The 21,420-nt window shown below is 47.1% G+C and overlaps 1 protein-coding gene across 9 annotated transcripts in view; it reads left to right on the top strand.

Annotated features, from left to right (window-relative positions):
* The window catches only part of IQSEC2 (IQ motif and Sec7 domain ArfGEF 2), an 87,549-nt gene that overhangs the window by 62,122 nt on the left and 4,007 nt on the right, over positions 1 to 21,420 (top strand). For all 9 annotated transcript variants that reach the window (XM_084789284.1, XM_084789282.1, XM_084789283.1 and 6 more), the window contains 10 exons: positions 1,735 to 1,996; positions 2,845 to 3,246; positions 8,105 to 9,000; positions 10,598 to 10,759; positions 11,181 to 11,303; positions 12,452 to 12,618; positions 15,758 to 15,897; positions 16,629 to 16,754; positions 19,368 to 19,467; positions 20,149 to 20,310. In XM_084789284.1, the coding sequence (XP_084645410.1) occupies positions 1,735 to 1,996; positions 2,845 to 3,246; positions 8,105 to 9,000; positions 10,598 to 10,759; positions 11,181 to 11,303; positions 12,452 to 12,618; positions 15,758 to 15,897; positions 16,629 to 16,754; positions 19,368 to 19,467; positions 20,149 to 20,310 (2,540 nt within the window). The remainder of the gene's footprint in view (positions 1 to 1,734; positions 1,997 to 2,844; positions 3,247 to 8,104; positions 9,001 to 10,597; positions 10,760 to 11,180; positions 11,304 to 12,451; positions 12,619 to 15,757; positions 15,898 to 16,628; positions 16,755 to 19,367; positions 19,468 to 20,148; positions 20,311 to 21,420) is intronic.

The following is a 21,420-nucleotide window of genomic DNA, read 5'->3' as shown; positions in this document are numbered from 1 at the left end:
GCATTGTCTGTTGAACCTTGAGAGGCCTTAATGCTGGAATGATTGGAAATTGGACTAACTTGTAGGCAGCGAGAGCTGGGGGTGTTCTGTGCATAGACGAGACCGGTTGATCAAAGCTGGGTTTGAAATGTGTGTACTGGTAAAGGAGTTGTTTGAGAAACTGGTGCACAGGATCCTCTCGAGGGAGACAAGAGGAAGTGTCTTTGATGCTGGGCTGGGCTGGATCTAACCTGTAGAGGGTGGCATCAGGAGCCTCTGAGGTCTGAGAGAAAAGAAATTTAGCATGAAAAGCAGTCCTTCACTCCTTCTGCCTGGTACTTGGGAGGGTGGAGGCTGGACAGTGAGGGAGAGGTCCCACGAGGGCGGAGCCCAGCTCTACTGCCCTGACCGACAGCACAGTGGACTGGCAGGTCCCAGACAGCACAAGCTCTTGTGCTAGTAGGTAATCCCTCCCACCCACCCAGCTTGCCCTTGCCTTGCCTTGCCCCGCCCTGCCCTGCCCCTTGGCCTTTCTCAATAGAGGCTGAGGAGTGGCTCTTTAATCCTTTTACTAGCCAAGAGCTCCGACAGCCCATACTACTTCCCTGATTTAAAAATAAAAATTATTCTCTTAGCCTCAGCCACACCCATTCTCCCACAACCTCCTCCATGCCTCAGCCTTCCTGGTTCTCCCCACCTCTGTGCTTCTCACTGTGCCCTGGAGCTCTGCTGCCACCTGGGTTCCCTGGCAGCCTGGTTACCATGGCACTGTGGGAGCAGGTCTGGCAGAACAACAGCTCTAGGTAACCCCAGCAGGCAAGACCTGGGACCCAGCTCCTGCTACCTTTCTGCTTGAGAAACCCCAGCCCTCCTCCCCCCAGCTGAGCAGAGGAGGACATGAGGAGAAAAAGGAAGCTTCCCCGCAGGGCAGCTCTTTACCTGTGAGGATGCTGAATGGGAGGCACTTCCCACTGTGGCCCAGCCTGTGCCTTCACCCTGCCCTCTCACCAGCAGCAGCACCAGCAGCAGCAGCACGAGTATCAGCAGCAGTAACAACAGCAGCAGCAGCAGCAGCAGCAGCAGCCTGGGAACCCTGGGAACTGGCCAGGCCTGGATTCCAGGCTGCTAAGGGCAGGGGCAGGGCACAGGGGCAGGGCTGGGTGGGGGGAGGGGAGAACCTGGATGGGCAGGCATCATCAAACGGGGCTGGGAGGGGGGGCGATATGTCAAGGGAACTGGTCTGTGGGTAATTCTGGGACTAGCACCATCACAAGGGAAATCACTGCATGGGGTTATGAGGGGGATAGAGACGGGGATGGGGGTGGCGGGAGGAAGTCTGGGGAGGGGGCAACTAGGCCATCAGGGGAAGGAAGATTTGAGGCCCAGAGCTGCTGGGGACAGGAGTGGGAGGAGACTAGGGATAAGGGTGTAATTGGATCAGATTGTGAGGGGCGGTGGGTCAGACTGAGAAGACACTCTGAGGGACCACTGTCTCAGAATGGAGTTATTGAGGTAGGACTTCAAAGGGAAGGAACTAAAAGTGAATGAAGATTAACAAGGGCGTTCGAGGGAAGGAACTGTGCAGGCAATGAGGAGACAAATCATCAAAGGTCTCTTAAATGATGGGCTTCCTAGGTATCTGAGGAACTGGGAGAAGATGGGGTTGGGGGCAGGGTCTAGTGTACTCACTCAGTTGGGCCTAGCAAGCCTCTCTTCTTTTGCCACATCCTGGCTCATTTTATCTCATCCCCACAGTGTGGAGGGTGATGCCCCAGGCAGTGACCTGAGCACAGCGGTTGATAGCCCTGGGAGCCAACCCCCCTACCGGCTGAGCCAGCTGCCCCCCACCAGCAGCCACATGGGGGGCCCCCCTGCTGGGGTGGGCCTTCCTTGGGCTCAGAGGGCACGCCTCCAGCCAGCCAGTGTCGCCCTGAGGAAGCAGGAGGAGGAGGAGATAAAGCGCTCCAAGGCCCTGTCAGACAGCTATGAACTCTCCACAGACCTGCAGGACAAGAAGGTGCAGAAGAGATGGCTCTGCTTGAAAATGGGAGTGGGGTTCAGAGAAAGCCAAGGGAGGGGGCTGGGGTGTGGCACATGAGGGTGGTATTCAGGGAAGGACAGTAAGGCTGGAACTGGACAATACTGGCTCCAGGGCCCATCATAGTACAGGTCATTCACACATTCACTGCACATGCGCGGAGCCTCCTATTCACTCAGCAAACATTACTGAGCAAACATCTTGCCCAGAAGATGAAGGAGACCTGCATCCAGCCTTCAAAGACATGCACTCTTGCACTCTAAGGGGGGGGAGGCACACGCATAACTTGACAATTTCACAGTATGATGCAACACACTGTCTAGGGGTGGAATAGAGAGGAAAGGGACGGTGGGAGGGGGAACAATATGCAAGATTTAAGAAAAATAAAGCCTGGAAGGGCAGTTATCAACATATTAATTATGGCTATGCCCAAATGTTTGGACTGTGGGTGATCCTCCCTACCCTTTCCTTCCTTCCTGTTTTTCTGACTTATTCTGATTCTCTTTCTTCTTCCTTCAACTTCCTACTACTCTTCATTTACTGTATCTTTTCTTTCCTTCTTCTTTTCTTTTCTTTCTTTCTTTCTTTCTTTTTTGTTTTTTGTTTTTGTTTGTTTGTTTGTTTGTTTCCCTAAGCCTTTTCTGTTTTTAAATAATATATGTTTCCATTTTTTTTCCTTGTATACATCTTGGGATTATGAGTGAGAATACACTGGGCACAGCACATGTCATGACTTCCAGCACTTAGTTATGACTAGAATGGGATGGTATACGTGAGGACCAAGGCCATGAGGCTCTGGCAACTTTCTGAACTTGTTCCTCTGACAGGTGGAAATGCTGGAGAGGAAGTATGGGGGCTCCTTCCTGAGCCGCAGGGCTGCCAGGACCATCCAGACAGCCTTTCGCCAGTACCGTATGAATAAGAACTTTGAGCGGCTGCGCAGTTCAGCTTCAGAGAGCCGCATGTCCCGCCGTATCATCTTGTCCAACATGCGGATGCAGTTTTCTTTTGAGGAGTACGAGAAAGCACAGAACCCTGCATACTTCGAGGGCAAGCCTGCCTCACTGGATGAGGGTGCCATGGCTGGTGCCCGCAGCCACCGGCTCGAACGGGGCCTCCCCTATGGAGGCTCCTGTGGTGGGGGCATCGATGGTGGTGGAAGTTCAGTTACCACATCTGGAGAGTTTTCTAATGACATCACAGAGCTCGAGGACTCCTTCTCCAAACAGGTCAGGAGCCCTGCAATGGGTTTTTTTTCTCCATTCCCAGACTCTGGTTGTTTTTACTGCCTTTTACCTACTTTCCAAACTGCAAGAATTTGCACTACTAAGCACTTAATAGCAACAAATAGCAGTGATTTTAACTGAGACTTTGAAAGTGATGAGAGAATTGTTAGCATGAGAAAAACATCATAGCTGATTGTATAGCTATAATTGAAGCACTGGGGAGACTGAGGCAGGAGGATTGGGAACACTTGTGTAAAAACAAAAAAACAAAAGCAAAACCAAAAACAACAACAACAACAAAAACCAACCAACCAACCCAAAGGCAGGGATGTACATCAGTAGTTAGATCCCTTGCCTAACATGTGCCAGGCCCGTGTTTCATCTCCAGCACTGTAAAAACAAAATTACATTGCTGAAACAAGCATGTTAGACCATGGGTGCCTAGGCCAGTAAGATGGTTCAATGAGAGAAGGCACTTGCTGCCAAGCTTGATGACCTAAGTTTAATTCCCCAGAACACACACTATGGTAGGAAAGAACAGAGTCTTTATTTTAAATATTTTATTTTTATGTTTGTGTATCTGTGTGTGTGTGTGTGTGTGTGTGTGTGTGTGTGTGTGTGTGTGCCACATGTATACAGGTGCCCAAGGAGGCCAGAAAAGGCTGTCCAGTCCCCTGGAGCTAGAGTTGAAGACGGTTGTGGCATGGGTGCTGGAAACCAAAGTCAGGTCCTCTGTAAAAGCAGTGTATATTCTTTTTTGTTTTGTTTTTCGAGGCAGGGTTTCTCTGTGTCGCCTCTGCTGTTCTGGACTCACTCTGTAGACCAGTGTGGCCTTCAACTCACAGAGATCTGTCTGCCTCTGCCTCCCTGAGTGCTGGGATTACAGGCGTGTGCCACCGCGCCCAGCAAGCAATATATATTCTTAACCACTGAGCCATCTCTCCAGTTCCCAAAACTGATTTATAAAAAGATTGCTTTATTTTATGTTTATGTTTGGATGTTTTGCCTACATGTTTGTATGTGTACCACGTGCTCATCTGACACCCGTTGCATTCAAAAGACGGTGTCTGGTTCTATGAAACTGAAAGTATGAGTGATTGTGAGCCACCACGTGGGTTCTGGGACCCGAACTTGGGTCCCCTGAAAGAGTAACACGTGGTCTTACCTGTTGTGTTCCTAGTTTTACATCAGCTTGACACAGAGTCATATTAGAAGAGGAATCCTCAGTTGAGATAATGCCCACCCATATCCGATTGGCCCGTGGGCAAGCCTGTGGTACATTTTCTTAGTCGATGATTGATGTGGAAGGGCCCAGCTCACTGTGGATGGTGCCATCCCTGGGCTGGTGGTTCCTGGGTGCTATAAGAAGGCAGGCTGAGGCAGCTGCAGGGAGCAAGCCAGTACATCAACCCATGCCTCCAGGCTTCTTGCCTTGAGTTTCTGGCCTGACTATCTTGGACGATGGACTGGATGGATTTCTGCTGTAAGCAGAAATAAGCCCTCTCCTCCACAGGTTGCTTTTGGTCATGTTGTTTTATCACAGCACTAGAAACCCTAAGACAGAAGTAGGTACAAGGTTTACGGGGTATTGCTGTGACAGACCTGACCATGTTTGGGGGAAGATTGTGGAAGGACTTGAAACTTTGGGCTAGAAAAGTAAGACAACAGCTGAGCCAACTCTCCAGCCCTGAGAAATGAAAGTTTTCCTCTCACCTGCACATATTCACTGTGACATACAAGCACGTGTGCACATACTAAATAAATGCAATAAAATGATAATATGAATATATAGAGAACAAATAAGAAAACTAAGGCACAGGCATGTGCTCTCCGTATCCTTAAAGATCTCCCAGTCTGGTTGACAGTAGAAGCATATAGGTGCAGAGTCATGTCCTATCATACAGTGTGCTCAGAACCAAAAGCCATTCTAGGAGGACCTCCCCCCACCCCCAGTTTCTTGAGAAAATATATTGTAACTAGGCCTCACGGTACTGAAAAGACACAGCTAGTTAGAGATGTGGAAGGGGGCATTGTTTGCTCAGGCATTCTGATTGCATCTGCAAAACCAGGGGATGACGGGAATGGCCACGGCAGTGAGTGGAATGAGAGGTCATTCTAAGCGAACGCTATTTCAGCACAGCTCACCAGGTGAAAATCCCAGCTGTGCCGTTTCCCAGCCGGATGACCTTCAGGCAAATTGGACTTCACCTTTTCATCAGCAAAAGGGAGGTAAAGCCTTCTACTCAGCGCTGTTTTAGAGCTGTTGGGAAGATACATTTCAACTAGGTAACCTACATGAAAGTTATGGTATGTGTTAACTGCTAAGTTAGTTGGGGTTTTTTTTTTCTCCTAAAACCAAGGAGGTAGTTGGTAGACATTGTTGAATGAATGAAGCTTTATAAAAGAACAAATAACTGTCATGTGAACTCTGTTACCTGACCCTATCGTTGGTCTATGCTTACTTCTCTGAGGCTAGTGAAATGGAGGGAAGGAAAGAAGTAATGAACGGCAGGTCTGTATCAGCAGCTATTCATTCATATGATAAGTAAGCATCTTTTCCGTGTCAAGCGGGTAGCTGATCTAAAATAGAAACTGGGCTTGCACGTACCTCTCAAGGGAAGACTAGAGAACAGGAGAATTAGCTAGGTGCACGCCTGTAATCCCAGCACTCGGGAGGCAGAGGCAGAGGCAGGTGGATCACGGTGAGTTCGAGGCCAGCCTGGTCTACAAAGTGAGTCCAGGACAGCCAAGGCTACACAGGGAAACCCTGACTCAAAAGACGAGAGAAACAGACAGACAGACAGACAGACAGACAGACAATATAAGAGAATAGGAGAATACCTTCTGATGGAAAAGCTAGAAGAACCAGGCCCGGTCCTATCACTCAGTGCTATCTAAGTAGGCGGGGAGGCAGTGTATAATACCTATTGCTGTACAGCAAACTCCCCCCCTGACCTTAGTGGCCAGTGAGATGGCTCAGCGGGTAAAGGCACTTGGTGTGCAAGCCTGGTGACCTGAACTCAATCCCTGGAATCGTTGTAAAGGTGGAAAGAGAGGAAGAAGTGTCACAAAGTTGTCCTCTGGCCCCACATACATGCCGTAGCATATGTACCTACATCTACATGTCATGTGTGCATGCATACAGTAATAACAAAAGTTAAAGAAAATTTAAAAACCTGAGATTAGAACTGAGCTTAAACAAGAAACTTTCTTTTTTCTTTTTCTTTTTCTTTTTTTTTTCCCCTTCTGAACAAAGTAGCATTGTATAGCTCAGGTTGGCCTTGAAATTGTGGTCCTCCTGGCTTACTCTCTGGAAAACTATAATTACAGGTGTTTACCACCACACACAACAAACATTTATTAGCTTATGCAGTATCTGAGGGCCAGGAAACTGTGAGGGATGTGGCTAGATGATTCTGCTTCCGGGTCTCTCAGGAGACTGCTGTCAAGCTGTGTAGGGCCCAATCTCAGGAGACTGGACTGGGGCAGGCAGGTCTGCTTCAATGCTCAGTTAAGTTTTTTTTTGTTGGCAGTTCCTCTCTCTTAGGACTATTCACGGTGTGGCTCCCCTTAGGTGAGAGGTCTGAACGAGTACAAGGCAAAGAGCATGCAAGACAGAATTTGCAGTATTTGACAGTCTCATCCCCAAAATGACATGCCTTCACTTCTACCATGTGTGCTGGGCCACACAGACCAAGTCTAGTGCAGTGTGGTATTTAAGATGATGAGTACCAGAAAGAGATCATCGGAGGCGGGGGTCAGGGTCAGGGGCGGGGTCAAGGGCGGGGCAGTTTAGAAGCTGAGTACACAGGGAGACAGAGTTACTAGGTGTACTTCAGGGTCTCAAGAGTAAATAGTATGGATTTCCTAAGAGAGTTTCACACAGAGAGCTCTGGGAGGAAGCTGAGATTTGGGGGTTTCCCTGAATGGGAGTGGAGATGGTATGACAGAGGCAAGAGTGTGGCTTGACTCAGGAAGGAGATAGTATTTGACCTGGGTTGATATGGAGACGGAGATACTAGAGTGTCCAAGAAGGCATCTTGTCCTCATTAGTCTTAGCTTCTGTAAACTCATATTGGCTCCCTGGGAGTTATTTTTATAAACTATATTAAGAACCAATGGGGTTCTTTGCAACCTTTTTTTTTTAAACAACAAATTTAAAATAAGGGACTGGACTATACACAATGAACTCAGTGGTATTTTTGTAGACTTTTTTAAATCTCATGCTGCTTTGTCTGGACTTTTTTTTTTTTTTTGTCTTACTGGTCTTTTGCTTGTATATTATGAGTTCCAATTTTGGGTTTTTATTGGATGTCTCTCTGTGTGTTTCTTGTGCTTTGTCTTTTTAAAATTATTTTTCTGGATTTTTGTTTGTTTTCTAAAGAGAGGAAGAAAGCACGGGGCTGGGTGGGTAGGGAGGATCTGGAAAACTGTTCAGAATATATTGTGTGAACAAATTTATTTTCAATAAAAATTGTGTGTGTGTATAAAAGAGATAATAAGGGGCTAGAAAGATGGCAAAGGACCCAGGTTTGATTCCTGCACCCACTTGGTGGCTGATGGCCCTCTGTAGCTCCAGTTCCAGAGGATTGGATGCCCTTTTCTGGCATCCACTGGCACCAGGCACACGTGTGATACACAGACAGACATGCAGGCAAAACACACACACACACACACACACACACACCAAATAAATGTTTATTTTTAAAGTTTAAAACAAAGAACCCATGGCAGGGGGTCTGCTCTATTGGCTGACCCACCAGGAAGCTTTCCCTGCCTTTCCTTGCCTTCTTGCCTTCTGACCTTTGTACTATTCTTCTCTTTATCATTCCTTTTTCTTTTCGCCTTTCACTATGTACAGGTAAAATCTCTGGCTGAATCCATTGATGAAGCCCTGAACTGCCACCCATCAGGGCCTATGTCTGAGGAGCCAGGGTCAGCCCAACTGGAGAAGCGAGAATCAAAGGAACAGCAAGAGGACAGCTCAGCCACATCCTTCAGTGACCTTCCCCTCTACTTGGATGACCCTGTTCCTCCTCCATCACCTGAGCGACTACCCAGCACAGAGCCCCCACCCCAAGGCCGCCCTGAATTCTGGGCGCCAGCTCCCCTCCCACCAGTCCCTCCACCAATGCCACCAGGGACCCGGGAAGATGGTAGCCGTGAGGAAGGCACCCGAAGGGGTCCTGGGTGCTTGGAGTGCCGGGATTTTCGGCTCCGGGCTGCACACCTCCCCCTCCTTACCATTGAGCCTCCCAGTGACAGTTCTGTAGACCTGAGTGACCGCTCAGATCGCGGCTCTGTCCACCGTCAGCTGGTGTATGAGGCTGATGGCTGCAGCCCCCATGGGACCCTGAAGCACAAGGGGCCACCAGGCAGGGCCCCAATCCCACACCGCCACTACCCTGCCCCTGAGGGTCCTGCTCCAGCCCCACCAGGGCCCCTGCCACCAGCCCCCAATAGTGGTACTGGGCCCAGTGGTGTGGCTGGAGGTCGGAGGTTGGGGAAGTGTGAGGCGGCAGGTGAGAACTCTGATGGTGGAGACAATGAGAGCCTTGAGAGCTCCAGCAACTCCAATGAGACCATCAACTGCAGCTCTGGCTCCTCTTCTCGGGATAGTCTGAGGGAGCCTCCCGCCACTGGCCTGTGCAAGCAGACTTATCAACGGGAGACAAGGCACAGCTGGGACTCACCAGCCTTCAACAATGATGTGGTACAGAGGCGGCACTACAGAATTGGCCTCAACCTCTTCAATAAGTATGTGCTCTCAGTTCTAGCTTCCTTTACATCTTCCCACTCTGCATGGGCGCCTTGTTTTAGGAGCCAGTTCCAAGCAGTGGCCTTGGTTCTGCCATCCTGTCATTTGGTGAAATGGTATTTCTTCCCAGATGTCCAGGGACAGGGACTAGTAGAACGATGGAAGAAGGTGGTGGATACAGTAGTTCACACTTGTAAATCTTAGCACTCAGTAGATTTGAGTCAACGGGATTGCCACAAGTTAGAAGATAACTGGGCTCTTTTATGAGCACCAGGGCCAGCCTAGGCTACAGAGTAAGGCCCTGTCTCAAAAGACAACTAACCAAGCTAAGAAACAAACAAACAATAACAAAAATAAACAAGGTTGCAGAATAGAGAGCCCCCCTTCCCCCAACATGCCTTAATTCAGGTCCTGGTGCTTTCTGTACCTGTTTGTATGATCTTGAGCAAGATGTTTCTCCCAAATGGCATCCAGGACTTGTCATCCCTACACCCCTTTTCAGAGGGGAGGCAATCTGGAATATAAAGAACCCAAGACCAGGACCCCCTAGTTCTGCCTTTGCTCACTCGTTGTCTAATCTTAGGTAACTTGTGATCCTTCTTTGGGCTTCAGTTTTTTTTCATCTTTCCTTAAGCAGGGTTGTGTATTTGGCAGCAGGCTGGTGTGACTAACGGTGACTAAGCTCTTTCTGGGTGCCTGGTCCTGTGCCAGGTGCTTAGGAATGGGGGTGAGAGTGTGGCATTTGATTAGAAAATAATTAGAAAACATAAGATGTAATTAGAAAACATTAGATATAATGGAAGGCATTTGATGTAATACCTCGCATCTTTATAGTCAGTTAAACACTGCCACCTATATTTAATTTTCACAATAACTCAACACGTTGGTAGTAATATCCTTATTTTAGAGATAAAGAACTGATACCTGGAGAAGTAAAAAGAGGCTGTCCAAAGTCATGCAGTTAGAACGTGGTTGGCCAGAGACTTCTAGAACATTCAAGTCCAAACTTCCAAATTTTAGTTTCATTGTCGGGGGGTGGTCCTAAGGCATTCAACTTCTGTATATGGGTTAGTTCCCACCTGGATTTTTTTTTGGCCCCACTCTCTGAAAACATTGGAGGAGCCTTGTCTGGAGCAACAGTCAGAGGCTGGGTAGGATGTAGGACATCGAACAAGGTAACCTCTTCACTTCTTCCCTGTCCTGAGTGTCTGTGACTCAGAGAAGCAGTCTTGGTCTGGAGCTCAAGCCTTCTCTCAGGACTCTGATGGTTGTTGGGCCCTATCATAATTCCTGGTAGAGAGCAGGCTCTCATTAGGACACTTATTTTCTTGCAACTGTGGTATGCCTCCAGCAAAAAGAGGAAATGGGTATGAGGATACCTTGGAACTTTGAAACTCTGTGAAGTGGGAAAGTGGTGTCTTTTTCTTCTTCTTGTACTGTGGGGCTTTCATCTATACCCGGAAGGAATTGAGCACATTAGAGAATCCTCAGCCCTCTGCAGCCTTGGCTAGTCCTGGCCCCGCATCAGTTCTAGAACTAGGACCAGGCACAGTTCTAGGGAAACAGCTATCTCATTTACCTCCTCTCTCTCTGCAGGAAGCCAGAGAAGGGGATCCAGTATTTGATCGAGCGAGGCTTCCTGTCAGACACTCCTGTGGGGGTGGCTCACTTCATCCTGGAGCGGAAAGGCCTGAGCCGGCAGATGATTGGGGAATTCCTGGGGAACCGGCAGAAGCAGTTCAACAGAGATGTGTTGGAGTGAGGACCCCAACATGGGGCAGGCGGGCTAGGGATTCCTGGAAAAGGACTGTGGGCGGGAGGAAGGGGGCAGTCTGTCTTTTGGGCTCTGATAAACTTTTCAAAACAAGATGAATGAATAGATTTTTTTTTTCCTGTTCCCATACCTTTCTGCTCCAAAAGGGTCTTATCTCTCTTGATCCTCTGCCTAAAGTCTCCTAAGGGTGGTACTGTGCAGCGCATGCTTATCTCCTAGTTTGCTTTGGGCCTCAGTTTCCCATCACTGAAAAGCAGTCTTGGTGACCATGTACCTTCAGTTTGCTTACTTCCGTTTCAAACATTCTGTCAGTGGGACTGTTGGGCTGCCTGTGCAAGTGGGTGGGTCAGTGGTTGGTGTACAGAAATCGCGTGCCACCACCCACCCTGCCTCTTTGCTCTCCAGCTGTGTGGTGGATGAGATGGACTTCTCCTCTATGGATCTGGACGATGCGCTCAGGAAGTTCCAATCCCATATCCGAGTTCAGGGTGAGGCCCAGAAAGTGGAGCGACTCATTGAAGCTTTCAGGTGTGCCTCCTTCCCACTCCTGAAGCTGCCCCTTTCTACTTTGGGGGTCCTATTTCCACAAGACACTTTTCTGAGCATTATAGTTTTCTTGCCATAAAACAGAAATGAAGATCTGGTGTGGTGAGGAATACACAGGAGGATCTCTGTGAATTCAAGGCCAGCCTGGTCTACATAGTGAGTTTCAGGACAGCCAGGACTACATTGAGAGATCTTGTGTCCAGAGAGAGAGAGAGAGAGAGAGACAGAGACAGAGACACAGAGAGACACAGAGACAGAGAGAGACAAAGAGAAATAAGTGACAAGATCATCAATAAATGGTAACATTCATGGATTTGGGTGTGTAAGTCAGTGCGGAGCATTTGCCTGTTTTTATGACTATGTCTCTAGTTTCTCTGCCTAGTATTGAAGAAAAAAGGCCACCATTCTATGAGGTAGATGCTTCTATTGGTATTTCTATTCTGCAGATGACAAATCTGCAATTCAGGTGCATTATTAGAGTAAGTTAGCTGAACCAGGGTTTGAACATGAGTGTATCTAACTCCTGATAGCTATACCCAGCTCTAAATGCTTTCAAGAACCGACAGCACTGGCTCTAAATCTTGCTCCACCCCTTTGGAGCTTTTTCAGAAGAGATGGAGGAATTGCTGAGACGTTAGTTCCTATTATGGGAGAAAGATTTGCTTTGCAGCCAGATGATCTATTTTCACCCTGGTTTTACTATTCACCAGCCCTATTGCTTGGGCAAGTTATATCACCACTTCTAGCCTTCATTATATCCTGTTTGTAAAATGGGACGGCTTGGGAGTTGGAGGTATGGTGCTGTGGTAGAGCATATGCTTAGCATGCTCAAGGCCCAGGGTTCAATTCCCCACCACTGCAGACACAAAGAAATGGAGAACTAGCATTACTGCAATGCTGTGATGAGTTGCATGTGACAATGCACGTAAGTCTCATGGAAAAATTCCAAGAAGGTTGTGATTATGATATGTTTTCATGGTGGTATTGGAGAAATTTAAAAGGACAGGTTCTAAATGCTAAGGGGGTTTTTCTTGAAGGAACGGGTTTGTGAAGGCAACCTGGGCAAACGGTGGGTAGGAGGTAGAAAGTGCTGGCACCTGAGTCTGGACTTGACCCTTCTTGTCTCACAGCCAGCGGTACTGTGTCTGTAACCCTGCCCTCGTACGCCAGTTCCGGAACCCGGACACCATCTTCATCCTTGCTTTTGCTATCATCCTCCTCAATACCGATATGTACAGCCCCAGTGTCAAGGCTGAACGCAAGATGAAACTGGATGACTTCATTAAGAACCTCAGAGGTGACCAGAATTTCTTTTTTTTTTTTTCTTTTCTTTTCTTTCTTTCTTTCTTTCTTTTTTTTTTTCACATCATCTGAGAAGAGAAAACAAGGGTGAGGATGGGAGTAGGGTGAGAGAAGTCCCAGATGTCCTTATAAATTTACCTTCTTCTATGCTATCCCTTTATCTCATGGCTGGATGTTCCCAGGGTATTTACTTATTCACTCAAATAGTTACTTGCCAGCCTGTGTCAGTAGCTCTGTTAGCTGGGTGCTTGCCTAGCACGTGCAAGGCTCTCAGTGTGATTTCCAGCACTGCAAAGAATAGTTGTTTGTCCATGTACTCACTCTGAGGCCAACTATTTACTGAGTATTGGCTCAGGCTATAGAATGTGACTCTGACTTAAAACAAGCTGGGTGTGGTGGCAGATGCCTTTAATCTCAGAACTTGGGAGGTAGAGACAGGTGGCTTCCTGAGTTTGAAGCCAGTCTGGTCTACCGAGTTCCAGGACAGCCAAGGCTAGACGGGAAAACTGTATGTTGAAAAACCAAACCAAAACCAACCAAACAAACAAACAAAAAAGCCAAAACAAAATAGCATGGCTCTTAAACCATTTCACCCAGTCAGTTATTCCTTCACCCGTTCCTTATTTCCTTTCTCCTTGTCTTCCTATTTACATCCATAAAGACTCATTTGATTACTTTAGATACCTTTTCCTCCATTCACTTACTGATTTAGCCAAGCAACCATTCAGCCAGCTGACACTTATGTGTACCAAGTCAAATGAGTCCTAAGGACAACTAAGGTGGAGAGAGTCTGCTATAGCCTCTGTTCTGAGAGCTCTTCCTGCTTGAGAGAGAGATGGAAATGGAGTACCTAGATGACCAAGGCAAGACAGAAAGTGAACAGTGCTGTCAAAGAGGCCAAAAGACAGCTAGAGTTGCGAGAAAGGAGCAGTCACTGCCTACCAACTTCTTGGAGGACTTATACTTTAAGGTGACAGAGTGCAAATGGAGGAGGGCTTGCCTAGCAGAAAGAATAGCATAGGCCCAGAGGGAGAAAAATGGGAAGTTGTTTAGAGAAACAACTGAGATGAGGCAGATGAACACTTGGGAAGGTCACGTGGATCCACCAACCAAGATCTTCTACTGCTAGATACATGGCATCGCTTTGATCTTTTCTTTTGGTTTATTGTATTGGCATCAAGCTGTAGCTTTCACCACAGAGCAGCCTACTAAAATGGCACAGATATTACAATTATTTCCAAAGAAATGAAAGAGGGAAAGAGAGATGGGAAGAACAAGACAAAGTTGCTGACTGTCCTAATTTCTGTAGTTGAAGCTGTCCCGCAGCTAAGGTTAAATAAATAATAATAAAGGCAGCAGGAAGAAGAATGCACTTTTAGCATTTGTCCAAGAAAGCAGTATTTCTAGTGGAGATATCATTTCCCTTGCAGAGGTTTTAAAGAGAACAGTGAGGAGGTTTCACTCAGCACACAGTCAAGAGCGGAGGAAGATGGTCGGCTTAAGAAGGGGAAGCTAGATCAGAGGGCACCCGGAGCTGTTGCCCATTATCTTCCCATTATTCATCCGTCCATACACATATGCCTACCATATATATAAAACCAGTCCTCCAGATCGGTGGGCTCTGCATCCATGAATTTAACCAACTGTAGACTGAAAACATTTAAGCAACAACAACAATAACAACTTGGGTCTGTACTGAGCATGTACAAGCTATTTTCTTGTCATTCTTCCTTAAATAATACAGTAAAACCACTGTTCACATGGCATTAACATTGCAATGGGTGTTGTAAGTGATATACAGATGATTTAAAGTAGCAGTAGATGTATATAGTTTATTTGAAAATACTACCTCATTTTACAAGACCAACACCTTACCTTACCACTTGGCAAATGTACTTGACTATACTATTTTATATATGAGACGTGAGCATCTTTGGATTTAGGTATTGATAGAAGATCTTGGAACTAATCTCTCATGGATATGGAGGGGTGGTTTTTGTTGTTTGTTGATTTGGGAGTTTCTCTGTGTAACAGCCCTGGCTGTCCTGGAACTTGTTCTGAAGACCAACTCAGAGATCCACGGCAGGCTCTGCCTCCCAAGGGCTGGAATTAAAGACATGCGCCAGCATCTGACAACTCCAGCTTATTAATGTGCCTTGGAAGGATGATTCTGTGTGTGTGTGTGTGTGTATGTGTGTGTGTATGCATGCATATGCTCGTGTGCACATGTTTGTGTGTATATATTTCTGCTATTGAATAAATAAGTAAACAAACTAATTAAAGTAATACATGTTTATTTTAGGAATGAAGGGCATAGGGCTATCATGAGGATCTGGGTTTAATGCTCAGCACTGCCAAAATTATTGTTTCATTACATCCATTTGCTTATTTATTTGTGGGTGTGCACATGCCACTGTTGTTCACGTGGAGGTCAGTATACATGCCAACTCCCTCAGATTCTTACTCACTCTGGATATTATTTTAAAGTAATATCTCCAGTTAGGAGGAGGAAAAGGTAGTCAGGTGTGGGAGTACACTTCTTTAACCATAGCACTTAGGAAGTAGAAGCAGATGGAATTCAAAGCCAGGCAGGAATACACAGTGAGATAATATCTCAAAAAAAAAAAAAGTGGTGGGCAATGGATGGAGTGATGGCTCAGCAGTAAAAAGCAGTGGTTGCTCTTCCAGAGGATCCAGGATCAATTCCTAATATCCACATAGTTGCTTACAACTGTCTGTAGCTACACTTCCAGGGGATCCAATATCCTCTTTTGACCTCCACAGACAGCAGGCTAATATGGCACACAAACATACATGCAGACAAAACACTAATATCTATAAATATAAGTAAATAAATAAATGGTTTTTAAAGGCAGGTTAAAAAGCAGTACCCGATTGTCTTAATTATAGTGTGTGATAAGTTGTTTAGACAAAATCCATACCAAAAAAACCCAAAATAGCAATTGGCTGTTTTGTTGAAAGACACCTTCTTGTCTCTTCAATAGCTAAAAGGCGAAGAATGCCCACTGTCTTTTGCTGAGGTCCATACCTGGGTGTGGAGGGTTATGGAGAACCCCCTCCTGCCTACCCTCCATATTGATGTGACATATTCCTTTGTTACACTTTCCATGTAGGGGTTGACAATGGCGAAGACATTCCCCGAGACCTCCTGGTGGGCATCTACCAGCGTATCCAGGGGCGTGAGCTGCGGACCAATGATGACCATGTCTCCCAGGTGCAGGCTGTGGAGCGCATGATTGTTGGCAAGAAACCAGTAAGTGCCTGGTGGAGGAGCACTATTGTGTGATAAGTCCCTGGTTCCCCTGAGCCCCAGATTCCCTTTACCTGTAAAATGACGTAGGAGATATGATATTCCTTAGGGATCATGGTACAGAATATGGGAGTATCTCCATGTAAATGCATCTAGTGTATTGTAAAGTTCATCACACATATGGTACAACTATTTTCTTTTTTAATCTATGTTTTTGTCTTCCCAACCAAAGTAAGGTGGGCCTAGCTAACATTAGGCAAGAAGCCGATATACTTTGGCCAACAAACATTTATGGATGCCTTACCACTGATTCTACATCTTACTGAAATCCAGAGACATAGATGTGCAGCTGACATAAGTTCTGTCTTTAGGGGCACTCAAAGATTAGTGAGGTTCCCAGGCAAAGACACAAATTATACTTCTGCCTTATGCTTACCTTAGAGGATCAGAAAGCAGGGAGAAGTCATGTTAAGCCAAGGGAAGTCAGAAAGGCTTCTTGGAAAATAACTTTGGAATTGTGATATGAAAGAGGGACAAAATATGGCTGGGCTGGGCAAGAAAGGCGTTTCAGACAGAGGGTTGTAGAGGGACAAAGACAAGGTGGCAAAAAAGCTTAAAGGATTTAGTTGTTTATATTCTTTGTGTCAGAGTGACAGATGCACCTTGTTAGGTACCAGAGGCCTGAAACTGATGGGATGGCCTTGCTGACATCGTTTCCCCCCATATCTGTCCAGGTCCTCTCTCTTCCTCACCGTCGACTGGTTTGCTGCTGCCAGCTCTATGAGGTGCCAGATCCAAACCGCCCCCAAAGGCTGGGGCTGCATCAGCGGGAGGTCTTCCTCTTCAATGACCTCCTTGTGGTATGGGCATTGTGCAGAAGGAAATGGGAGGGAGATAGTCAGCACAGCTGCTGGGTCTAGTGCACCCGGGTATGTGGCATGTGGTTGGTATATGGTGCTCCAGAATGTCATCTGCATGGTCTCCAGTAAGGCCTATGCCTATCCCTTCTGTGCCCCTCCTTTTCCTTCGTTTTGATGTAGTGATGGCCACACAGGGACAGAACATGTGAGGACCAGGGGGAAATGATGGATTTATATAGTCTGGGAAGTGGTAGTAAATGTCCCAGTCCACTGCATTAGCACAGACGGTTGTGAATCTGTGGTCCTGTGAACCTTGCCGTTCCCTCGCTATTGTAAGGGATTAAAACAAAACACTTCACTGGTGCAGCAGAGATACCCGTCTTTCAGTGATGGGATTTGTTGAATTCTGCAGATCTGAGGGATTCTCAGAATTTCCTGGGTAAGAGTTACTCTCCAAGGTAGCTTAGCCCTGACTGTTAGAATCTGTTTTGTTTTGGTTTTTTTGTTGTTGTTTTGGTGGGGGGATTGGGGTTTTGTTTTGTTTTTTTTAAATAAAGGGTCTTACTCTATAGCGCTGGCTGTCCCAGAACTCAATATATACACCAGGCTAGCCACAAACTCACAGATATCCCCCTGCCTCTCCATCTGGAGTACTAGAATTTAAGGCATGCGCCACCACACCTGTCAAGAATCTGTCTCCTTATGTGGTGGTTCACTTCCTACTCTACCTTCCCCACTGTTTCTTGGGGTCACAAAGAGCAAGTATCGTCCCTCTGCTCTGAGACAGCACTCCAAGGATTTGAGAACAGCCGTCCTGTTCATTTCTTGGTCTTCTCTCCGTCTCATTAGGGTTTCTCTGTCTTGGCATTGTTGATATTTTGAGACAGACAATTCTTTCTTGCAAGGGCCTGTCTTGTGCATTGTAGTACATTTAGCAGCACCCTGAGATACCTACTAGCAGTCAGCAGCAAACCTTCAAAAAATGTGCTCTCCAGAGAAAAGCAAAAGAGAGGGGAGAGGGGGATGTGAGAGAGAAAGAACATCTTCAAAGAATAAAAAGTGGAGGGAACAAAAGAAAAGAAAGCAATGTCTTTTCCAGACCTTGTTCTGTATCTTGTGGAAGCAGGGGTCAAACTCATCTCCAGTTGAGAATCCTCACTTTAGAAAAAAAAAATACTTCTAACATCCTCTCCAAACCTTAGCTGCTTGCCTCACGAAATGGTGTTAACCGTTTATCTCCTAGAGCTGTCAAGAGGATGAAGTAGGAAGTCAGTGCCTGGCAATACCGCTCAGTAGTAGAGTGCATGCTTAGGAAGTGCGAGGATCCGGGTTCCATTCCTGGCAGTACAAAAGAGAAGAGGGGGAAGAACTGATCACATCTGAAGCCAGGTGTGCCTGGCCCACGCCAGTGCTGAGCCACTGTTAGCTACCCACCATCCACCAACGTCCCTGTGTATCTAGCTCTATGCTAGACACTGAGTCCATGGAGCTAAGTCAGACTCAGTCCTTGTTCTCAGGGACTCACAATCCAAAGGACCTGTAATGTGTTCTTCAGCATGGTGTGGTGACAAACCCCTGTAATCTAAGCATTTGGCAGGTGGAGGCAAAAGGAACAGGAGGTTAAGGTAAGACTGGGCTACGTGATAGAGGCCTTGTCGCAGTCACCGCACCACACCACTGCCAGGAAGTGTTTGATGCCACTGTGCTCTGTAACCAACCTAAACCAAATGTTTGTTTTTAAGAGTCATTTGTAGAGGATGAGGCTGTAGCTTAGTGATAGAGTAATTGGCCCTGGGTTACATCCCCAGCATACATAATAAATGGAATTAAATAGCCACTTGCGGGTTGCCAGAGCTTCTGGTAGTGGAGAATCTAAAATGCCTAAATACTCATTAAAGACTTGAGGTTGTTGACTTATAAGGTAGCTCTGAATAGTGGGGGTTAGTGTAAGTGAGGAATCCTGAAAACTAGATCCACCCAATGCGCTCCAGCCCAGCAGGGGGCAATCACATATTCAGAAGTACCATAGAGTCTGACAAGGGAAAAGGTCTAAAACCAATACCCTGGAAGCTCAGAAGATAGAAACAGAAATCTATGTGAAAGCAGGATGTGGTGGCGCACGCCTGTAACCCCAGCACTCAGGAGGCAGAGGCAGGTGGATCTCTGTGAGTTCGAGGGCAGCCTGATCTACAGTGTGAGTCCAGGATAGCCAAGGCTAACACAGAGAGACCCTGTCTGGAAAAACGAGAGAGAAAGAGAGAGAGAGAGAGAGAAAGAGAGAGAGAGAGAGAAAGAGAGAAAGAGAGAGAGAGGGGGGGGGGGATGGATCTATGTGAGGTACAAGGACAGGCTTCCTGGAGGGACCAGCATTCATTTAGTTCCTTTAAAAGTTGCAAATGCTTGTTGTGCATGGTTATGAAGTCATAAACTTGCATTTTCTCCCACCTCCCTGTTCCTTAAGTTTCAGTTCTCCCTTGTGGGTATGTGTGTTCATGTGCATCTGCCTGTTGCTAGGAATAGGTGGGGAAGGGGGTTGCTAGAAATGGGCATCACTTGGAAGTTCCCCACCCTCAACCCTGCCTCTTATCTCTTTCCCATCCTTGTTTGCCAAAGGTCACCAAAATTTTCCAGAAGAAGAAGATCTTGGTGACATACAGCTTCCGTCAGTCCTTTCCCCTGGTGGAAATGCACATGCAGCTCTTCCAGAATTCATGTGAGTCCTCTCTTGAACCCTAGCATGCATCCCAGGGTTTACCAGAGCCTGAGCTCACCCTTCATCCACACTAAGTCCAGCGTCCAAGTCCTCTACAACTGGGTTAAAGCCCCCAAAGGATCTACTGGTCCAAGGACTAGAATGGAGTATGATTTGGGTGTGGCCCATGGAGAGCACAGAACGGCAATGTTTGTGTGTTCCTTAGTGGCCAGAAGAGGTGGCAGTCACACTGTTCTTTGAAGTACTGTACTGCAAAGAGCATGATTGGGTGTCACTCGAGAGGGCAGAGTCATCGTGAGAGGCAGAAGGTTTCTAGAAAGCAGTTCAGAATTTGGTTAGCCTTTCCGTCCTGGAGTAAAAGTAATAAGGTTGCCATGGCTGCCAGGAGTTTGGGGACAAAGGGAATCCATTGAAGATGCTTGAGCACAGAGAAGGCATTTCAGGGTTGAATGTTACAAGATGGACAGGTGTGCCTGTAGGACAGCCTTTGAGCGGCACAGACAGGAAAGTTACTTGAGCCCAGGAGTTTGAGATTAGCCTAACCAAACAGCATGACTATGTCTCACATGGTTAGCAGCAGTGGGGAGAGTATTGTTTCATTTCTCGGTTTCTTGTCTTAGACACTCTGCTTCAGATTTGACAGAAATACCCAGCTTCTCCTGTCCCCTGTCATTGCCACAGATTATCAGTTTGGCATCAAGTTACTGTCTGCGGTACCTGGAGGGGAACGAAAAGTCCTCATCATCTTCAACGCTCCCAGCCTCCAAGACAGGCTGCGCTTTACCTCTGACCTGCGGGAGTCCATTGCTGAGGTGCAGGAGATGGAGAAGTACCGTGTGGAATGTGAGTAGTTACAGCCGTGACTCGTTCCCCCCCCCCTCCTGATACAGTGCCCCACAGGCACCAAGAACTCTGTCTTCTGAGAACCTCAGAGTTGAGGGCTAACTTGCCCAACTTTCCTACCCTTGTGGCAGGAACCGTCCAGCTTCTGCTTTCAGTGACAAGGACGTCATTGCTTCCTAAGCCCAGATTATTACTATTCCAGTCATTGAGAGTCGGTGGCCTCCAAACCCATCCTCTAATTCTATTGAATGATATCAGGGAGAAGATTCAGGCTGTAGGAGATAGGACTGTAGCTTCCGATTCCATGTGTGCTATTTGCTATCTTGGCAAACTTGAGTGGGTCCCATGGCCTTCTGAACACTTTGGTCAGGTGAAACAGGGGTAAAGAAATCTTCATAGAGTTTGACAAGGAGCCAGGGACAATGGTTGCACACCTGTGACCCCAGCACCGGGGAGGCTGATACAGGAAGATTTCAAGTTCTCAGGCAAGCATTGGCCATGTATTGAGTCTCTGTCACAAAGAGAGGGGGAGGGGAGGGAGAGGAGAAGAGAGGGAGAAGTTGAAGAAGAGGAAAGGAAGAGAAGGGGAGGGGAGGGGAGGGGACAGGAGGGGAGAAGAGAAGAGAAGCAGATGCCAAAGTGTCCCAGTGTATCCATGGAGATGAAACAGAAGCAATAGTTAGTTCCTTGATAGGTCTTCAGCGAGGAAGAGTTCAGCAGATTCTGGAGGCCCTGGGAATGTGTAAGGTTAGCCATATTAAGAGAAGGAGAGGCCCCATAGAGCAGTTTCCCTGACCTCATGGGAGGTATAGGGGGGCCAGGAGAACAGCATAGACCTTGCTTCTAGAATGCTGGCTTCACACATTTCAACTCTCTGACCCTGAGCAAACTCAGTGACTTGTCAAATTCTCAGCTGCCTTCTTCCGCACAGTGTAGTTGATGATCACAATGTGGCACGGGAGTGACCACGTACGTGTGCACTGTCCCCAGCACACACGATAGACTGGCACATAATAGACGGTTTGCTTCCAGTTTCACGCCCTTGCTCTTCCGAGAGCTCCTCTGCTCTGAAGCAAGGCATCTGAGAACGGAGTGAACTTTGAAAGGACT

Source organism: Acomys minous (assembly GCF_964271855.1).
Source record: "Acomys minous genome assembly, chromosome: 7".
NCBI lineage: Eukaryota > Metazoa > Chordata > Mammalia > Rodentia > Muridae > Acomys > Acomys minous.
The sequence above is the reverse complement of the archived record's forward strand: the minus strand, read 5'-3'. Positions and strand labels throughout refer to the sequence as shown.